Raw genomic sequence first — 20999 nt, 5'->3', positions numbered from 1 at the left:
ATGGAGGAATGCGAGGGCACTTTGCAGGTGACTCTACCCGATTTTGAGACACTATTTTGGGGCGTATTTTTTACATTTCTCTGGTTCTCCAAATAGTTTAAGTTCGACATTTTGAGCCATGGAGGAATGCGAGGGCACTTTCCAGGTGACTCTACCCGATTTTGAGGCACTATTTTGGGGTATAATTTTTACATTTTGACCCCTTTGCCCGGTTATCACCAAAGTTGAGTTGGATGATTTCGACCATGGAGGAATGTCAGGGGAGTCCGCGGGGGACTCCTGCGGGGTCATGAGGCACTATTTTGGGGTACAATTTTTACATTTTGACCCCTTTTCCCGGTTCTCACCAAAGTTGAGTTGGATGATTTCGACCATGGAGGAATGTCAGGGGAGTCCGCGGGGGACTCCTGCGGGGTCATGAGGCACTATTTTCGGACACTTTTTTCCCATTTTCCCCCCTTTTGCCTGGTTCTTTTTATTTTTATTTTTTTTCCTGTTTTGGCCCGTTTGACCCGGTTCCTTCTGCCGGGGGCACTGCCCGGTCCCGGGTGCCCCCCCCAGGGCTCGCGTACAGCCGTTTCACCCCCCACATTGACGGATTTTGACCCCTTTGCCCGGTTCTCACCAAAGTTGAGTGTGATGATTGCTGAGTCATGATGCACTATTTTGGGGTACATTTCCCCCATTATCAACACGGACTAGAGATGTCTCGGAGATGGCTCGGAGCCCACACCCTGGTTCTATGTAACCCTGGAGGAATGTCACATGAGTCGACAGGGGACTGCTGCTGGCTAATGAAGGACTATTTTGGGGTACATTTCCCCCATTATCAACACGGACTAGAGATGTCTCGGAGATGGCTTGGAGCCCACACCCTGGTTCTATGTAACCCTGGAGGAATGTCACATGAGTCGACAGGGGACTGCTGCTGGCTAATGAAGGACTATTTTGGGGTACATTTCCCCCATTATCAACACGGACTAGAGATGTCTCGGAGATGGCTCGGAGCCCACACCCTGGTTCTATGTAACCCTGGAGGAATGTCACATGAGTCGACAGGGGACTGCTGCTGGCTAATGAAGGACTATTTTGGGGTACATTTCCCCCATTATCAACACGGACTAGAGATGTCTCGGAGATGGCTCGGAGCCCACACCCTGGTTCTATGTAACCCTGGAGGAATGTCACATGAGTCGACAGGGGACTGCTGCTGGCTAATGAAGGACTATTTTGGGGTACTTTTTTTTCATTTTCACCCAAATTTCCCTGGATGAAATATTTTTTAGTTTTTTTAGTTTTTAGCCCAGTTTTGGCCACAGCGTTGCCTGGAGGATAGGACCGAGATATGACAGACTCTCTGGCCGCCTCACAAGTCACTATTGTCGGACACTTTCTTTGCTTTACCCCGGTTCTATCACTCTTTCCTCCTTTGACCATACAACCCGTTTCCTGCTGGGGTGGTGCCTGGTTCCGGGGTACCCCAAACCCTCTCATGGTCGGGGCACCATGTATTGATGCATCGGACCCAATGTTGCCATCACCAGCCCCGCGTTGGTGCGGAAGTGGGACCATCTGACCCGGTGGTAACCCAATACTTCCCTTCGTCCATGCACCATGAATTGATGCATCGGACCCAGTGTCGCAACCACCGCTCACGCTAACGCATATAAACGGAGAACTATAACATAATTTTGATCAAAATCATTATGTGTGTTTCAGGAAGGATGTCATCTGAATGCCCGGTGTGCAGACTCTTCTATCTGGCATTGAACAAACACCTTAAGCACAAGCATGCAGTGCGGAACTTGGAGGAGAGGGGAATCCTCCTGAAAATAGCCAGTGGAAGGATAAATGTTCGGACCAAACCCTGTCCCATCGCTGGGTGTTCGTACGCTGGGAAGAGACTGGACCGTCATGTAAAACATGACCACCCTGAGTTGTCCCGACATAAGGCACATCAGGTCATGGCAAGGCTGAAGCATAGTGTGGCACTGCAGTTGCTCCATGACCTCCGTGAGACTAACCCCATCATTGGAATGGCTACATCATTGGATATAGACAATGAGGAGGAATACCCCGGGCACCCTCCACCCTTCTCCCCACATACCGAGTGTGACAACGAGGACTGCAGGCAGGTGATGCTGGAAAATGTGGCATTGAGGGCTCAGAAGGATGCCCTCAATGATGAGGTGAAGACCCTGCGCTCCAGGCTGAAAAAGGAGCTAAAACCCAGGAAGCAGAGTGCTGCTGTTCTTGAGGAAGAGGACGAATGTATACGATTTAAGGGCCTGGCAATCCCAAATACCTCCGGCATAAACACAGTAGCCTCAGGCAGCAATACCCCTGTGAAGAGCCCGGTGAAGACTGTCATGCAGTCCCCAGTAACCTCCGGTAGCGAGACCCCTGTGAGGAGCCCGGTGAAGACTGTCATGCTTGCAGTAGCCTCCGGTGGGAAGAGACCGGTCAAGAACCCTGTGAAGAGCCCAATGAAGACTGTCATGCTTGCAGTAGCCTCCGGTGGAAAGAGACCGGTCAAGAACCCTGTGAAGAGCCCAGTGAAGACTGTCATATTACCAGTTTCCTCCGGTAGCGAGACCCCTGAGAAGAGCCCGGTGAAGACTGTCATGTTTGCAGTAGCCTCCAGTAGCGAGACCCCTGTGAAGACCCCGGTGAAGACTGTCATGTTTGCAGTAGCCTCCGGTAGCGAGACCCCTGTGAAGACCCCGGTGGAAACTGTCATGTTTGCAGTAGCCTCCGGTAGCGAGACCCCTGTGAAGACCCCGGTGGAAACTGTCATGTTTGCAGTAGCCTCCGGTAGCGAGACCCCTGTGAAGACCCCGGTGGAAACTGTCATGTTTGCAGTAGCCTCCGGTAGCGAGACCCCTGTGAAGACCCCGGTGGAAACTGTCATGTTTGCAGTAGCCTCCGGTAGCGAGACCCCTGTATGCCGGAAGACCCGTGCCTCTAAGCTGGCTAATGACTTGCCCTCTCCCTCAAATTACTGGTCCACTGGGTGTGGACGGGGGAATACCATGCGTGAAATCACGTTGCCTAGAAGCATGGAGGCGTACCTTCAGACATACTTGGATCACTGTTTGGGTGTCGCTCCGACAGTAAAACAGAAAGACAATGTTGTGTCGAAGATCAGCCGGATAAAGAACTTCATAGTATACATGGCCCATGGTGTTAACCGCCTGTCAGACTGGCTGTTCCTAAGAAACATGAAGATGATCCGTGGCTGGAGCGAGTATATTGTAAAGCCGGGCCGGGCAGTCACAACATCAGAGTTCTTCCTGAAGAATGTGCACCAGTTCATGGGGTACATGTCTGAGTCAAAGCCCCGGGGGTGCAAGCTCACCCAGTCTGATATGACCCACATAATGAGAGAGGTGAAAGCCAACATGAAACACTTGAATAAGGCAGTCACTCTACATCAGTTTAAGGTGAAGAGGAACAAACTGGATCGTCTGCCGAGCCAGGCGGAGCTTCTCGCCGCCATGGCGGCCGCTGAGAAGCGCATCCCGGAGCTCCTCGACCTGATGGCCGGCACGCCGACCTCAACCACCCAGAAGCTTCTCTATGGCTATCTCACCCTCCATTGGAGCCTCCTGTATGGCCACCGTACGGGCGTGTACGCAAACATGAAAAACAGTGAGGTCTTAGAGGCAGCCATAAGGGGAACTGCTGAGGGCTACATCATCCATGTGCAGGATCACAAGACGGCCAAGACATATGGCGAAGCACAGCTGGCGCTTACAGTAGAGGAGTTTAGCTGGGTCATGCGGTGGATGGGGATTAAAGAGGCATTGCTGGGTCCTCAGAATGAATTCTTCCTTTTCACAAGGGGGAATCGGGCCTCCAAGAACCTGAACGCTCACTTGAAGAGGGCATGGGCTGATGCTGGGCTAGAAACAGCCGTCACCTTCACAATCCTGCGCACTGCCCTGGCTGACAATATCAAGCATCACCAAGATCCAGAAAGCCGGTCGATTCTCGCCAGGTTTATGTGTCACGACGTAACCACGGCGGACCGGTTCTACGCGAATGCGCCAGGTATAAAGGAGGCATTGAGAATCCGCTCCATGTTCAGGGCGTCATCAGATGCGGCAGCAGCTGCATCATCATCAGAAGGATGTCTACCGCTGTCAGATGGGGAGACCTCCGAAGAGGGCTGCTATAACAGTACAGCTCTATCATCTTCACCTGATGGGTCATTGGAGCGGCAGCAGCAGCGGAAGCGGAAGCGGGAGGGAAAGAGGCCAATGAAGTCGGGACCGGGGCTGGTTGACACTCCTGATGATGGGGCAGGGGCCGTGGACTCAACCTGTTTGCCCTGGTGCACCGTAAGAATTAGACGCCTAATTTGGTCCCCTGAATCCCGCTAAACATTGTGAATATGTATACCGTGTATATAATTATTATTATAATCCTGTGTATACATTTTGTAAATAGTACAATATCTCCAGGGCGCATAACTGCACTTTACAAGCCAGGAAAGGTGCCAGAATCCTGGGCATACATTTTGTTAATAGTGCAACACCTCCAGGGCGCATAACTGCACTTTAAAACGTAGGTTAAGAAATTTAGTAGTACTGTTATAGTAGCAGTAGTACGTGTAAATAGTTTATGTTTTAGCCTCTCTGTACTGTCAACTGTGTTTTTTGTTCAAATAAAATAAAAAAAAAAAAAAAACAATAACCTTGATGGTTACCAGGGGCAGAAAAAGTGCCACTTTCCATCAGCACCGGGGAGGCACTCTCCTTGGTGCTGAACCCTGTGATGAGCGCTCAAGTGTTGGCGGAGGAGGTGTAAGCCAGAGGAGGGTGAACAAAAGTTAAAGTGTTTGAACCTCCAGCCCAGAAGGGGGGGTGATGCCGTGAAGAAAGCCGAATATGGATGCTGATGGGCGGACACAGAAGCACCATAAAACCACCCCCTTGTAAGGTCACCAGGGGCACGAGAATACCCTCCAGCCCAGAAGGGGGGGTGATGCCGTGAAGAAGGCCGAATATGGATGCTGATGGGCGGACACAGAAGCACCATAAAACCACCCCCTTGTAAGGTCACCAGGGGCACGAGAATACCCTCCACAGAAGGGGGGGTGATGCCGTGAAGACGGCCGAATATGGATGCTGATGGGCGGACACAGAAGCACCATAAAACCACCCCCTTGTAAGGTCACCAGGGGCACGAGGTTCTGGTGGGTGTGAATACCTGTGTTTAGTCCGTGGGGGAGTGCTTAACTGTGGGGGCCCGGGGACTCAGGGTGTGCAAGGTTATGGAGGTCCCACTGTTAGGGGCCCATGCTGGAGGTAATTAGTCCGTCCTTGGGGCTCTGTGAGCGGGCAAAAAGAGGTGATTTCCCCCTGGTCTCTGCTGGAGGTGCAGAGTCCCACTGTTAGGGGCCCATGCTGGAGGTAATTAGTCCGTCCTTCGGGGCTCTGTGAGCGGGCAATGAGAGGTGATTTTCCCGGTCTCCGCCCTGGAGGTGTGAAATAAACAGAGTCCCCCTGTTAGGGACTGGTGCTGGAGGTCTCTAGTCCGTCCTTCGGTGCTCTGTGAGCGGGCAAAAAGAGGTGATTTCCCCCTGGTCTCTGCTGGAGGTGCAGAGTCCCACTGTTAGGGGCCCATGCTGGAGGTAATTAGTCCGTCCTTGGGGCTCTGTGAGCGGGCAGAGAGAGGTGATTTCCCCCTGGTCTCTGCTGGAGCTGTGAAAGAAACAGAGTCCCACTGTTATGGGGACATGCTGGAGGTAATTAGTCCGTCCTTGGGGCTCTGTGAGGGGGCAGAGAGAGGTGATTTTCCCCTGGTCTCTGCTGGAGCTGTGAAAGAAACAGAGTCCCACTGTTATGGGGACATGCTGGAGGTAATTAGTCCGTCCTTGGGGCTCTGTGAGGGGGCAGAGAGAGGTGATTTTCCCGGTCTCCGCCCTGGAGGTGTGAAATAAACAGAGTCCCCCTGTTAGGGACTGGTGCTGGAGGTCTCTAGTCCGTCCTTCGGTGCTCTGTGAGCGGGCAAAAAGAGGTGATTTCCCCCTGGTCTCTGCTGGAGGTGCAGAGTCCCACTGTTAGGGGCCCATGCTGGAGGTAATTAGTCCGTCCTTGGGGCTCTGTGAGCGGGCAGAGAGAGGTGATTTCCCCCTGGTCTCTGCTGGAGCTGTGAAAGAAACAGAGTCCCACTGTTATGGGGACATGCTGGAGGTAATTAGTCCGTCCTTGGGGCTCTGTGAGGGGGCAGAGAGAGGTGATTTTCCCCTGGTCTCTGCTGGAGCTGTGAAAGAAACAGAGTCCCACTGTTATGGGGACATGCTGGAGGTAATTAGTCCGTCCTTGGGGCTCTGTGAGGGGGCAGAGAGAGGTGATTTTCCCCTGGTCTCTGCTGGAGCTGTGAAAGAAACAGAGTCCCACTGTTATGGGGACATGCTGGAGGTAATTAGTCCGTCCTTGGGGCTCTGTGAGGGGGCAGAGAGAGGTGATTTCCCCCTGGTCTCTGCTGGAGGTGCAGAGTCCCACTGTTAGGGGCCCATGCTGGAGGTAATTAGTCCGTCCTTGGGGCTCTGTGAGCGGGCAGAGAGAGGTGATTTTCCCGGTCTCCGCCCTGGAGGTGTGAAATAAACAGAGTCCCCCTGTTAGGGACTGGTGCTGGAGGTCTCTAGTCCGTCCTTCGGTGCTCTGTGAGCGGGCAAAAAGAGGTGATTTCCCCCTGGTCTCTGCTGGAGGTGCAGAGTCCCACTGTTAGGGGCCCATGCTGGAGGTAATTAGTCCGTCCTTGGGGCTCTGTGAGCGGGCAGAGAGAGGTGATTTCCCCCTGGTCTCTGCTGGAGCTGTGAAAGAAACAGAGTCCCACTGTTATGGGGACATGCTGGAGGTAATTAGTCCGTCCTTGGGGCTCTGTGAGGGGGCAGAGAGAGGTGATTTCCCCCTGGTCTCTCCTGGAGGTGTGAAATAAACAGAGTGCTACATTTTGTAAATAGTGCAATATCTCCAGGGCGCATAACTGCACTTTACAAGCCAGAAATAATGTTTAAATGGTCGGGGAAAGTATTTTTAAATGTCTGGAAGAGAGTTTTAGACAGTCATTTTGCACGAAATCATTTAACATAGACGCTCTCCTGAAAATGCACAGAATATGTGCTTTTTCAGGAGACCGTCAATGTTAAATGATTTCGTGCAAAATGACTGGCTAAAACCTCGGAATAAGTGTTTGAAAAGCGGGGAAAAGTTGTTTAAAATAGTCTGATACCTCCAGGGCGCATCACCAAAAATGTACAAGCCAGGGAAGATGCCTGAATCCCGGATACTTTAGGTCTGTCACTTAGGGTGACCGCACCACTCCGACGCTCCCGAGAGTGGACGTCCATTGTTTGTAAGGCACCTAAGAGGGATAAGAGTCTGTGGAAGTCTGAAGTATACTCTTTAATCATTGCGTGTGCATTACGGAAAGAAAAGCGGCATTCGTGCGTTAGATAGACGATATTCTTCTAATAGTGTTTGACTGGCTTCCCATTTGGTCGCATTATAGCGTGAGAGTTGCTCAGACGACCATAGACTAAATAGTTTTGATGGTCTCTAACTATTTGTATTGTTAACTTGTTTAAATTGTTCAGCATATTGAGAGTGTCGTGCTGTTATACTGCTCTGAAGTTTGGCCTGGAATGTGGTTTCTTTGTTGAATCAACACCTCAGGATTTCAACGCATCAGAGACAGCCATTCTTCTTGCAAAAAACTCTTTGTTTTGAAATCAGTTGCCATCTTGTTTTGACCTCATGTTGACAAACAAACACATGGCAGTCGCCATTCTGTGAAATGCAAATTCAGAGGACCAGTTGTTTTTTGAAATCCATTCAGTTTCACTCACATGAGGCTAATTCAATATTCATGACCTCCATAGTGTGTAGAATAAATCATTCTTCTTGAGTCAAAGTTGGAATTAGATATTCCATTTTGCTGAATCAGGTTATCTATACCGTTGGAGTTTGGTCTTTGAAGAAAAGGATTATTGTATTTTCTAAAGCTCAAATCTGATTTTTGAAATATTAGTCCTTGCAAAGGAGTTTTACCTGTTTATGCTTTACTGTTTAATCCTAAACATTGTGCATGCAAATGTGTGATGGCTGGTTTATGTTTTGTTGATTAATCCTTAAAAATTGTGCTTGCAAGTGTGTATTCGCTGGTTTATGTTTTACTGTTTAATCATAAAGTGCATTTCCTTCCCATATCAAAGGTAGTTATTAAGAAAATAAGCTTCTTGTTAAAAAGAAGTCCGTTTTTAGAAGTGCTGACATGGGTGGAAAAAGCTGAAAACAACAGCGCACTCTGCTGGTTGTACAGAATTGTTGCACAAAATAGGGGTAAAAAGAAAAACGTATAAATACAACACAAATTGATTATAATAATATGCTAAAGTTTACTTTCAAGTGTTATAGATGAATACGTACTTCATCACACATAAATAGAATCACAGGTGGTTCCTGATATTAAGATAAGAAACCTTACATAATAGTCTTTCAACCTAGACTGTAGAATATCTAAACACCACATAATTGAAGTAAACACAGTTTATGATATTAGCATAATTGCATGCACTTTAGAATACACTATAAGTAGTGTTACCAATCCCGCTTCAATCTCATTAGTATGCATAAAAAAGTGACAGGTCACACCTTCTAAGTCCCGCCCCTAATTATGCTAATGGGCCCCCTTTGATATGCTAATGAGCCCCTTTGTTCGAGGTGTTATCGCGTACAGGTGTTACATCCTCCCGGTAGCCCCCACCCCTCTCAGCCCCCACCCCCCTTAGCCCCCACCCCTTCTCAGCCCACCCCCCTCCCCCTCACATACAGGTGTTACATCCGCCCTGTAGCCCCCACCCCTCTCAGCCCCCACCCCTCTCAACCCACCCCCTCCTCTCCCCTTACAGTAGGCGTCACATCCTCCCTGTCGCCCCCCACCCCTGAAGATAGTGAGGGGGTGGAGTCAGTCATAAAAAAAGAAATCTATGCAAAACTAGATAAAAGCCAGTCATTTGAGCTTTGAAACAAATTGATATGATTCGATATTAAACCAACTAATTATAGTAGATTAATTAACTATTCAAACGTGTACAGTAATTTACAATAACACGGGAATAATAAACGGGTCAGCAACAGCGGGTCTCTCCCGTCAGATTAGACTTTACTAGATTAGACTTTACTAGCGTTTATACCCATATCGATCAGATCTAGCTAGTTCTAGCTAATGATATGACTACCTGCTTATTAAAAGACACCTAAACAATAAGCGTCACTATGCAACGGGGTGAGGCCACAAAGTATAGTACAGCATTATGCATTTTGTTTACATGCCCACCGGAACCCCAAGGCATTACCAACAGATCAACGCGCAATCAACCCATACAGGACATCTCTTGCTACACATTATGTGTAGACATTATAATTGACTATTCTTGTCTGTCACATACTCTTTTGTCTGTCACACACTATTCTTGTATGTCACATAAGTGGCGCAACTGATGCGGTATTGCGCTAAAGGGGGCCAGTCAAGAAACGGGTGCAGTATCTGTGCCGGGTTCAGACCCTCCGTCTGAGGCTCTTCATGAAAAATGGAGTCTGGGTGTGTGAGACTGTCTCCCCTCATACCCCCTCCCACGACCTCCCCTCCCGCCTGCCTGTCACCTCCTGATCTTGCGATCAGCTGTTAATTCTCATTCACTAAGTCACCTAAAACTTTTATTGGAATTGGGTTTTCTTTAGAGCTGTTTTCAGTGAGACAATGCAGTTTCTGATCATTTTAAGTTTCAAGTTTCAAGGCTTTATGGCATATGCCCATTAGCTACAGTGTAGATATGTCAATGAAAAACATAGGTCACAGGCTCCTCCAACAGTGCACATAAAACAGATAAAATACTGCAATTTGTGCGTAATTCTCTCACAAAGGAACTGTAAGATACACGTTTATGTATGGAAAACTATATAACTTGGTCAAATATTCATTCATTTGTAATGAATTGAGTTTTCTTCAAGAATCAAACTCTAAATGGAGAGTTTGTGATTTTAACACTGTTTCGATGAAACAATGCAGTTTTGATAACTTGACTTGACTAACATTACTTTTTTAAATATATGTTTTTTAGATGCTTTACTTTTTGATTTCTTTCATATTATTTTAACACAACATTACTTTTTTCATATTTTTCAACATACTGTGATATATATATATTTTTTTCTCTCCATTATATTTTTGAATATACAGTGATTTTTATCAAAATACAACATGCAACTATTACATTATACAATATTACGACTTTTTGCGATATTTTCAACACAATATACTTTTTTTTTTTGTAGGGCTTCAGGATATTTGGCATGTCATGCCTAAAACCGGTGTCATCTTTCCTGAAACTGACGTGCTGTCCGTTTTACAAACAAGTTATCTTTCTGCTTCTTCCCCCTATGAATTTTCCTCCCCCGTCCCTCTTACTACAGCCATCACAACAGCAACCAAGTCAGATCTGTGAAATTAAACACCTCTTCCCAAAGCGTGACTTCCCTATTGAGGGAGTGGGGCAGTGGGGCCTAACCCGATTTGGCCAAATATACTAACATGCAGAACATATGGTATGTTTGAAAAAAGACTAACCATCTATCCAGTTCAAGCTGTCTTTAAGATGTGACATTGCGCTCTGACTTTTCCCCGTAAAATCGTGACAAACTATTACTTATTAAATTTGACCTCATGCTGCTTGGTTGAAAATGATAGATGAGCATTTACCAACAGATCAACGCGCAATCAACCCATACAGGAGATCTCTTTCTACACATTATGTGTTATCACTATAATATCATGTCATTATTTAATGTTGTTTTGTTTGTGTGTGTGTGTGTGTGTGCAACGAAGTCTCTTTGAGAGGAAAATTATAATTTAAAGATCTTAATACCCCCTTATTGTTTAATTACTTCACACAACTATTAAAGAATCCCTATATGAAGTTACATGAGGCTACATTTACTGGTGTGCTTCCCTAGATGATGTAAATAGTCTAAGTGTCATGTTAGGGGGGCATTACGGACCTCAGGAGTCCGCCCTTGGAGGCTTGGAGAGCGGATAAAGAGAGGTGTATTTACTGGTGTTGAGCCCTGGATGATATAAATAGTCCACGTGCCATGGAACTCAGGAGTCCGCCCTTTGAGGCGTTGTTAACATTAATGCTTTTTGCTTTTGTTTTTGTTACTAAGATACTTTTTTAGCCTTATGATAGGATGAACTTAAGCTGTAGTCAATAAAGACATGTTTAATAGAGTGTTGCTGTTAGAGAACATACCTGCGCAGCACTCCACCACGTCTTGGCTTTGGCTTCATGGCCTTCACTGTCCTCTCCCTTTGAGTTTTTTCAAAGGCTGGGATACATTTTTCCAAATGATCACTTGTTACACGGTGACAAACATATGGTTATATAACCTTAAAGAACTAACAAAAAATAATTAAGTATTTGCAATGCATAAACATAGAAGATATCACTGTCATATTATGATCACTTATTGTAAGTAAGTTTAAGTAAAACTAACACAAGTCAATATTATTCACCTGGGCATTAGTGGGCTTGAGGGTCTCAGGGAGCGTGGACAAAGTGACTTGTCTCTGTATTTGAGGATTCTCAGTGCAGGCACTAACAGGAAGCTGCTGTGCATTAGTGGAGAGTCCTCTGAAGGCAGCTGTTATTTCATTCACACACTCATCTGTTACCTGCTGACTCCTCATAGTAAGTCTAGCCAAGTCAGCTGTTAAGTTGTCCATACCATCGCTTGATAACTGGTAACTTTTGATTGACAGTCCAGCCATGGCAGCTGCCAACTCGTCCATATAATTCTTAAGAACGTGGTGACAATACTACAAAAAAAGTGTATATATTAGGTCAGTTAACCTTGAAGAGCTAAACAGTTCAAGTGGTAAGTAACTAAGTATTTGCAATGAATAAACATAGAAATTATCACTGTCATATTATATAATCACTTAATATGGAGATAAGTAAAACTGACACAGACAGTTTAAACTGCTTGTTAAAACGCTATTGCTTATTGTGTTTTCTCAGCACACTAACATAAATAAGGATGTATAATATAAAAAACTAGAAAACGATATAGTATTTTCAAGTCTTACTTTAGTATGGTAAAATTAAGAATAAGTCACATTAAAGTGTGTCATGATTTTCCGTAAAAAAGTCAAGTATAGTTTGTCAAAAGAATATGAAAAAATCATTTTGTAGAGTAGTATGTTGAAAATCTCAGTGTTTAACTGAACACACCTACATGTGATAACGCCTCGAACAAAGGGGTAATTAGCATACAAAGGGGGGTCACTAGCATCAGTGGGGGAAAGGTGCTACGGGAATGAACTTTGAGGAGGGGGAACTTGTAAGAATTTCCAGCTTTTGAAGATAATTATATGGTACCCGTCCTTACAGCTAAACAAATCCTATGCCAGGTATTCAACAGACCACAAGAAGCACAAGAAGCCCCAGAAAGTATTACATTCAGAGCTAATAATGGTGAAACCGAAGAAGAAGCAAAGCAGATTATAATCGTTGCGGGTGAAAGGATAGAGAATTTGCAAGTGATGTTAATGCACTTATCTGATATAAAAAGAAATGCATTCATTTACTTCCAAGAGACCCCTAAACATCTACTTGGGCAATGTGAATTGAACGATAAACCGATCACTGTAAATGAAACGCGGAGAGAAGCAGCAGTGCAAATCGTTAAGTCTATTACCTTGAATGCACTACGACATTAACTTGGTCAAATGTAATATGTCTTTCTGAAAATGTGGCGAATGGTGTGTTTTTCAATTAAGCAACCATAACAAATGAAAATGTGTTTTATTTTTGCTTTCATATATAGTAATAGTATTAACTCCTTTGACTAGACTGTACTAAAATAAGACGTTTCACTGTTAAATAAAAAATGGAAGTAGAAAATCGAGATAATGATGAGGTTCGTTATGTATCCAGTAACTATGAACAGCAGTTGAAAATGTTATTTAACCCTTTAACTCTAATAGACAAATCTAAAATAGCCTCTAGCTTATCTATAAGTTTGTGATTTTAACACTTATTCACTGACACAAGGCAGATTTTGGCTTTTTTCTCATGCCAAGATACTTTTAGACACACTTTGAGGAATGCAAAACCTTAAAACTAGAAAATGAAGTACATTGTCTGATTAGATTTTTTCTTAAAGACTGTTTCTCTAAAAGGCAAGTTTTGTGATTTTTAACACTTATTTACTTTTTTTTCTCTTTTCTTGTGTTACCAAGATACTTTTAGATACACTTTTGATGTATGCAACACTTAACAAAAGGGTATAATATGAAGTACTTTGTAAGGAATGGGGGTTTCTTTAATACCCCGTTTTTTATTTTTAAAAACACTTGTACAGTTAAATAATGTAGGTTATCTCTGATATTTTAGTTATTTTCAGCTACCAAGATACTTTTTTGATACACTTTAATGTAGGAACATTTGGCAACTGGTAGAATGTCAATTATTTTGTAATAAAATGTATTTTCTTAAAGACTGTGACTCTAAAAGGGGAATTTTTTTTTTTTTTTCTCCCGTTGTCTTTCACTTACTCTTTGGATACAGTTTTATGTATGACAACTTTACAACTGGTAGAAAGTTAAGTACTTTTTCTGAACAGATTTTCTTTAAGACTGTGACTCTTAAAGGTAAGACAATCCAGTTTTATGGAAGTAACTTAAATTATTTTTTTTGTTTTGTTTTTTCTCCTACAAAGATACTTATAGTTACACTTTAATGGATGTAAAACTTTATAACTTGGTAAAATATTCATTATTTTGTAATGAATTGAGTTTTCTTTTTTGTTTTTCAACATACTATTGTACACAATGACTTTTCCATATATATATATATATTTTTTTTTTTTTTTTTTTTTTTTTCAGACAAACTATACTTTTGACTTTTTCCGTAAAATCGTGACAAACTATTACTTATTCTTACATTTGACCTCTTGCTGCTTGGTTGGAAATGATAGATGAAAAAGCTACAAAGCTTAAAGAACTTTTCTAAAAACTCTCAATTCTACAGATGACTCCCCCCACTCAACGCAATAAGTCCACCCCCCACTCAGCAAATCATCTAAAACGAAGGACCCCACTAAGACGCCCGTTGAAAACTAGCCAGGGATCTGAGAAAAACCAAGTCTCCCCCCCGCGAGATGCAGCCAGGAACAAACTCCTGGACTACTATCGTCCCCAGCATTGTGGACACCCAAATCTTGCAATACTATAGCTGCTGATGTTACTCCTGGGGCCAAGACGTCTCTGTTTTTGAACATAGTGAAATCGGAGTTGGTTGATATTCTGGAGAGGGTGCTGCATCGGTACAGAGAAGAAATCTGCAATGGATCCCGAGTCAGTCACCCCAGCCAGAGGCAACACGATTGTGTGAATGACATTCCAGAATATTTCTTCAGAAACAATTACAACGCGTTAATGAAAAAGACTTTGGCTCGCCGACTTCATTACTGCGATTGACCAGAGTCTTAATGATATAAACATTTACATAGCTGAATGAAGGATCCAAGGCGCTTCGTAGGCTTTTCTGCACAATCTCAAAACTGCAGACGCCTCAAGGAGAGACTTGAAAAGATCCACGCCGAGCTGGATGGAGAGGAAGAAGACTAATAACCAGCGGTTGATTTGAAGCCGGGGATTTTTTCGATACTTTGACTTTTCTTTAAAGTAAAATAAAAATGGGTAACTACTATGGAAAACAATCTGTATTTATCTATCAGAATGCAGTCAATACCTGTTTAATAAGTGTGTTGTTGATGACGATTGAAAACAGAATGAGTAGTGATCCCCGTGTAAACAGAACGGCTGAAGTTTGTAAACTAGAAGACATTTTGGATATCGTTCATTCTGGCAGTACTATTCCGGGTCATTGGGAAACGATTGTAAACGAAACATTTAAAGTGGTACTGGAATCTTCATTTTCCGAAACATTCTGTAACATTACCGAAGAAATGAAACAAACACCAAAAGTGTATCATGTGCTCGCATTGTATGCTCTGTTTGTAGATGTAATGCATCTTTGTGTCAAAAACAGCATACACATGAATACTTTGGCCGAAGTGCAAAAACTCCATTATAATATTTCCCTTCATCTGGGGGATTCTATGCTGGAGAAGATCCTGGGGATGTTGCAGTCAGTATAAATGTATTATTGATTCCTATGGGGTGAAAACAATAAATTGTAAATATGAAATTCTGCAAATAAAAAAAGTGTTTTTTACATTTTAAAAAAAAACTGTTGTCTTCAAATCATAGTATAGTATTTCCTACATAGCATTTTAAAAAAGAGTCACAGTGTAGAATGTCCAAACATTTAATTTAAAAGTACTAGTATAGTATGTTAAAAGTATCTTGAAAAAAGTCCAAGTATAGTATGTAGTTAAGAAATATATTATATAGTTTTGTCTGCAATGTCAGTATAGGATCTCTAATAAAAAATAAAAAAAATGAGAGAAAGTCATAGTATAGTTTGACAAAAAGATCCTGAAAAAGTCATGACACTGTGTGTTGAAATGGTTTTGAATAAACACATCAGTATTTTAAAAAGTAAAATTGTATCAAGTGCATCAGACAACTCAAATTACTCCATTTGAACCATATTATAAATAAGTAAAGAATGGTCATAGTATATAGCAGCGGTGTTTAATAGTTTTCTGTGTGTCGGTGTTTCAGTGTTTCAGTGTTTCAGTGTTTCAGTGTTTCTGTGTTTCAGTGTTTCAGTGTTTTGTGTTTTTGTGTGTCAGTATTTCAGTGTTTCAGTGTTTTTGTGTGTCAGTGCTTTCAGTGTTTCAGTATTTCAGTATTTCAGTGTTTTGTGTTTCAGTGTTTCAGTGTTTTGTGTGTCAGTGTTTCAGTGTTTCAGTGTTTCAGTGTTTTGTGTGTCAGTGTGTCAGTGTTTACAGCCTTTCTTTGCTCTGATCAATCCCCAGGGATCCTCCCCTGGAAGGAATATAGCAGGATGAGAGAAAAACATTTAAAAAACGTATCTTAGAAGTGGCTATAGCATTTGATGCAATTCTAAAAGATAGTCAGATTCCTAAAAAGTTTCAAACGGATGCTGGAAAATAATTATTTAACAAGATTTTTGAAGCCTTGCTGAAGAAACAAATAATTATTTTCCTGCATCCGTTTGTAACTTTTTAGGAATCTGACTATCTTTTAGAATTGCATCAAATGCATCAAATGCTATAGCCATATTGTGTTGAAAATATCGCAAAAAGTCGTAATATTGTATAATGTAATAGTTGCATGTTGTATTTTGATAAAAATCACTGTATATTCAAAAATATAATGGAGAGAAAAAAATATATATATATCACAGTATGTTGAAAAATATGAAAAAAGTAATGTTGTGTTAAAATAATATGAAAGAAATCAAAAAGTAAAGCATCTAAAAAACATATATTTAAAAAAGTAATGTTAGTCAAGTCAAGTTATCAAAACTGCATTGTTTCATCGAAACAGTGTTAAAATCACAAACTCTCCATTTAGAGTTTGATTCTTGAAGAAAACTCAATACATTACAAATGAATGAATATTTGACCAAGTTATATAGTTTTCCATACATACACGTGTATCTTACAGTTCCTTTGTGAGAGAATTACGCACAAATTGCAGTATTTTATCTGTTTTATGTGCACTGTTGGAGGAGCCTGTGACCTATGTTTTTCATTGACATATCTACACTGTAGCTAATGGGCATATGCCATAAAGCCTTGAAACTTGAAACTTAAAATGATCAGAAACTGCATTGTCTCACTGAAAACAGCTCTAAAGAAAACCCAATTCCAATAAAAGTTTTAGGTGACTTAGTGAATGAGAATTAACAGCTGATCGCAAGATCAGGAGGTGACAGGCAGGGGGGAGGGGAGGTCGTGGGAGGGGGTATGAGGGGAGACAGTCTCACACACCCAGACTCCATTTTTCATGAAGAGCCTCAGACGGAGGGTCTGAACCCGGCACAGATACTGCACCCGTTTCTTGACTGGCCCCCTTTAGCGCAATACCGCATCAGTTGCGCCACTTATGTGACATACAAGAATAGTGTGTGACAGACAAAAGAGTATGTGACAGACAAGAATAGTCAATTATAATGTCTACACATAATGTGTAGCAAGAGATGTCCTGTATGGGTTGATTGCGCGTTGATCTGTTGGTAATGCCTCGGGGTTCCGGTGGGCATGTAAACAAAATGCATAATGCTGTACTATACTTTGTGGCCTCACCCCGTTGCATAGTGACGCTTATTGTTTAGGTGTCTTTTAATAAGCAGGTAGTCATATCATTAGCTAGAACTAGCTAGATCTGATCGATATGGGTATAAACGCTAGTAAAGTCTAATCTAGTAAAGTCTAATCTGACGGGAGAGACCCGCTGTTGCTGACCCGTTTATTATTCCCGTGTTATTGTAAATTACTGTACACGTTTGAATAGTTAATTAATCTACTATAATTAGTTGGTTTAATATTGAATCATATCAATTTGTTTCAAAGCTCAAATGACTGGCTTTTATCTAGTTTTGCATAGATTTCTTTTTTTATGACTGACTCCACCCCCTCACTATCTTCAGGGGTGGGGGGCGACAGGGAGGATGTGACGCCTACTGTAAGGGGAGAGGAGGGGGTGGGTTGAGAGGGGTGGGGGCTGAGAGGGGTGGGGGCTACAGGGCGGATGTAACACCTGTATGTGAGGGGGAGGGGGGTGGGCTGAGAAGGGGTGGGGGCTAAGGGGGGTGGGGGCTGAGAGGGGTGGGGGCTACCGGGAGGATGTAACACCTGTACGCGATAACACCTCGAACAAAGGGGCTCATTAGCATATCAAAGGGGGCTCATTAGCATAATTAGGGGGCGGGGACTTAGAAGGTGTGACCTGTCACTTTTTTATGCATACTAATGAGATTGAAGCGGGATTGGTAACACTACTACTATACACAGTAAAGTTAGATTTTTACAAGATTTCTATTTGCATATTTCAAAGCCAAGCCACTGTACAATTTTTGTTTTAAAAAAAAAAAAAAAAAATCTGATATTAAAAATGTGCATATTTTTTATTTACTTTATTAATCTTTAAAAAAAAAAAATAAAAAAAAAATAAAAATAAAAAAGAATCCCAGATATTGAAGTTAAGTTCGGATGACATAGGATATTTTTTATCAGGAACGAAGGTACTATTCAGTAGATTAGTAATTCATCTTTGATACATTTAATAACTATATCCAACTACTTAAGAAATATGTCACCAAAAGACACCAAGTTAAGAGCATTCGCAATGCCAGGCTCAACTGCAGACATCAAGGAAAGGGTAAACATCAGATCAGATGCTACAACAAATCCGAATGATAGTCAGAAGACATGGAACCAAATAGAGAAACTGTTTAAACAGTGGCAAACAAGAGGGTTGATTCCAGCAGATGATCAACCTGGACCAACAAAAGCCCATAGAAGAGCAGTACTCGACTATGAACATGAACAATGCCTACAACAGCTAAATGTATGGAGGGAAGCTGAACAAAGGTTTATAAGAGTTACAAGTGTGATACTCCATCTGGAATATGCCAGCCTATTGACAGACAGCATAAATGTGGTCCAAGTAGCAGACCTGCCAGTGAGGGAAGACATAGCAGAAAAAACTAAAGACGCTCAAGTTATCCAAACTCCAAAGCTGTATCTAAGCCTGGCCGAAGTCCCTCCTCCCTCCCCAAATGTTGGATTTATAGAAGTATTGCAGTTCAATGGAGTCTCCACGGACAAAAGTGTCAAAGAATTGGAGTATGAAGTAAGAGTGCTAACCAGTAAATCCAAACAGCTGATGGAAGAGAACATACGATTAGAAGAAATCGCAGAAGAAAGACGACGAGAAAGAGAAACACAAAAGACAGAGCGGGAAGCGCTACAGATAAGACTTTTGAAGATACAGGTAGCGGAGAAAGACACAGAGGCTTGTAGGAACAAGACAAGGAGAAGGGAGGAGAAGCTTTCAGAGATAGCCATAGAACCAGAGAAGGCAGGCCAGACACCTCCAACAGTTCAAACTCGAGTAGTGCCAGAGATTCAGATGCAGAACCAACAAAGACGTGGAAGAGGATTCCGGTTTGATGGATGTTACTGTTGCAGCCAAATGGGCCATTGGTCCAGAGATTATCCGCACCACAGGATGCTACAAGTACCAGAACATTGCACCACACAGCAACAAGCCCCAAACAACGGCCCTTCACACAGTTACCCCAGGGGAGGTTTCCATGACTACAACAGAGGCAGGGGGTCTCAGGGATGTCAAAGAGGAATAGTATTTCCAAACATGAATGTGTTGAATGTTATTTAACAATAGTGAGTAGCATATTGCATTTAAATATAAATCATCCACAGATTAGTAGAAGAAGATTAAAACATAGTAGAACATTTAGCAGACTATTTTTGTAATTATGAGAAGGAAAGAGATTACGAGTGATGTTGTTCCCCCACACAGAAAACTATTGTGCCCACACAGCTAGAGAGGTCAAGACAATGGGTTTACGCCCAAAAGATGAAGATGAAAGCCTAGTCCTCGCCCAAGACGGAGGGTCCTTACCAAGTCCTCCTGTTGAAATCGACTGCAGTTCAAGGGGCGAAGATATACCTGATGTGGAGCTGCTGAGACCTGAAAACAGAAATTCGATTCTGCTGTGGTGAAGTCTGGCTACAAAGGGAGGTGTTTCAATAAGATCGCTTGTCTCAAACCAGTGAAGAAGTCAACAAGAACCCAGCAGAACTAGAGAGTGACTGTTAGCGGGAGAACAGTGACAGAGTGACAGAAACTGGCACAACATTTACCAGCCAGTACATAGATAGACCCTGTCTGAAGACCGGGGCTGTGTTTAAAGGGGAACTTCATTTATTATAAATTGAGGAATATATGGAGTCAGATTACATTCTCTCATAAACACATTTTTATAATAGGTCTGAAGTTTCTGATTTAAGGCATGAGCTGCCAACTAAATAACACAACACTGAGCTTGGATGAAGAAGTTGTAGGGTTTTTTACAACAGTTTCAATAATCAGTCTTCATTTATTTATGTTCAAGTGAATTTGCTGATTTATAAAGTAGTGCATAAGGCAATATCTATTTTTAAGTGAGGGACATCAGCCCTTCATGTTCTTCTGCGTGCAACCCTCTGTGAGAATAGTTCGTATTTCCCTCTAGTTTAAAGAAATATTATTTTGTCATGATTTGTTTGTTTAACAGTGTCAGCCAATCTCTAATCCTAGAGCTATTAAGACGTATTAGCAACACCAGTGTGCTTTTTTCGCAGCAACACTGATACATAGTACCATGACAAAAGCCATTATTGAACTAACAAGAAGTAAACTATATTTTTGTGCTAATGGCAGATTTTTAGTCAATGTGCATTTATACCATTGGAAGACGATACATCACACAACATCTTTGTACGCCTTGTGGGTACACAGAGGATTTATGTGTTTGCTACGACGTTAAGGGTTTTTCCATGTCCTATTCATAATAGAGTAATCATTGCGATATTAATTGAGCATTTTATGCTCAAAGGAGGGAAGGTCATGATTAGTCAGATAATGGATTTCGGTAACGTTGTAGTTAATAACTAATAACATGTTGTCAACAATAGGTCGCATAACAACAAAAGGTATACCAAAGCTTGGGCCTCCTCCAAGGAGGGAGTGGTCCAGTTTTAGATATTAGACAAATAGAAGTGGATGAATATGTCAGAGCTCAGAGTAATATTATCCAAGTTTTTGTCTACACAGGCGAGGAAAAACTGCACAGATACCAGACGAGACATCAGAAGAGACTCCTGTTCGGTCAGGTGATTGGGTGAGGGTGAAAGTTCCCAAAACAGAGTGGGCTGATCCCCGGTGGTCGGAACCGTGACAAGTTGTAATGAACTTCACACGCG

The 20999-nt window shown here is 42.7% G+C and overlaps 1 protein-coding gene across 1 annotated transcript in view; it reads right to left on the bottom strand.

The window, feature by feature from the left end:
• Window positions 1–20999, bottom strand: part of LOC117484233 (protein NLRC3-like) — a gene marked incomplete at its 3' end in the record, with an annotated part of 61531 nt that overhangs the window by 35544 nt on the left and 4988 nt on the right. Inside the window, 1 exon segment of the mRNA XM_034132697.1 lies at window positions 12449–12453. Within this exon segment, the coding sequence (XP_033988588.1) occupies window positions 12449–12453 (5 nt within the window).

This window comes from Trematomus bernacchii, unplaced genomic scaffold (assembly GCF_902827165.1).
Source record: "Trematomus bernacchii unplaced genomic scaffold, fTreBer1.1, whole genome shotgun sequence".
NCBI classification, from domain to species: domain Eukaryota; kingdom Metazoa; phylum Chordata; class Actinopteri; order Perciformes; family Nototheniidae; genus Trematomus; species Trematomus bernacchii.
Note: the sequence above shows the minus strand (reverse complement) of the source record. Positions and strands in the feature narration are given on the sequence as shown.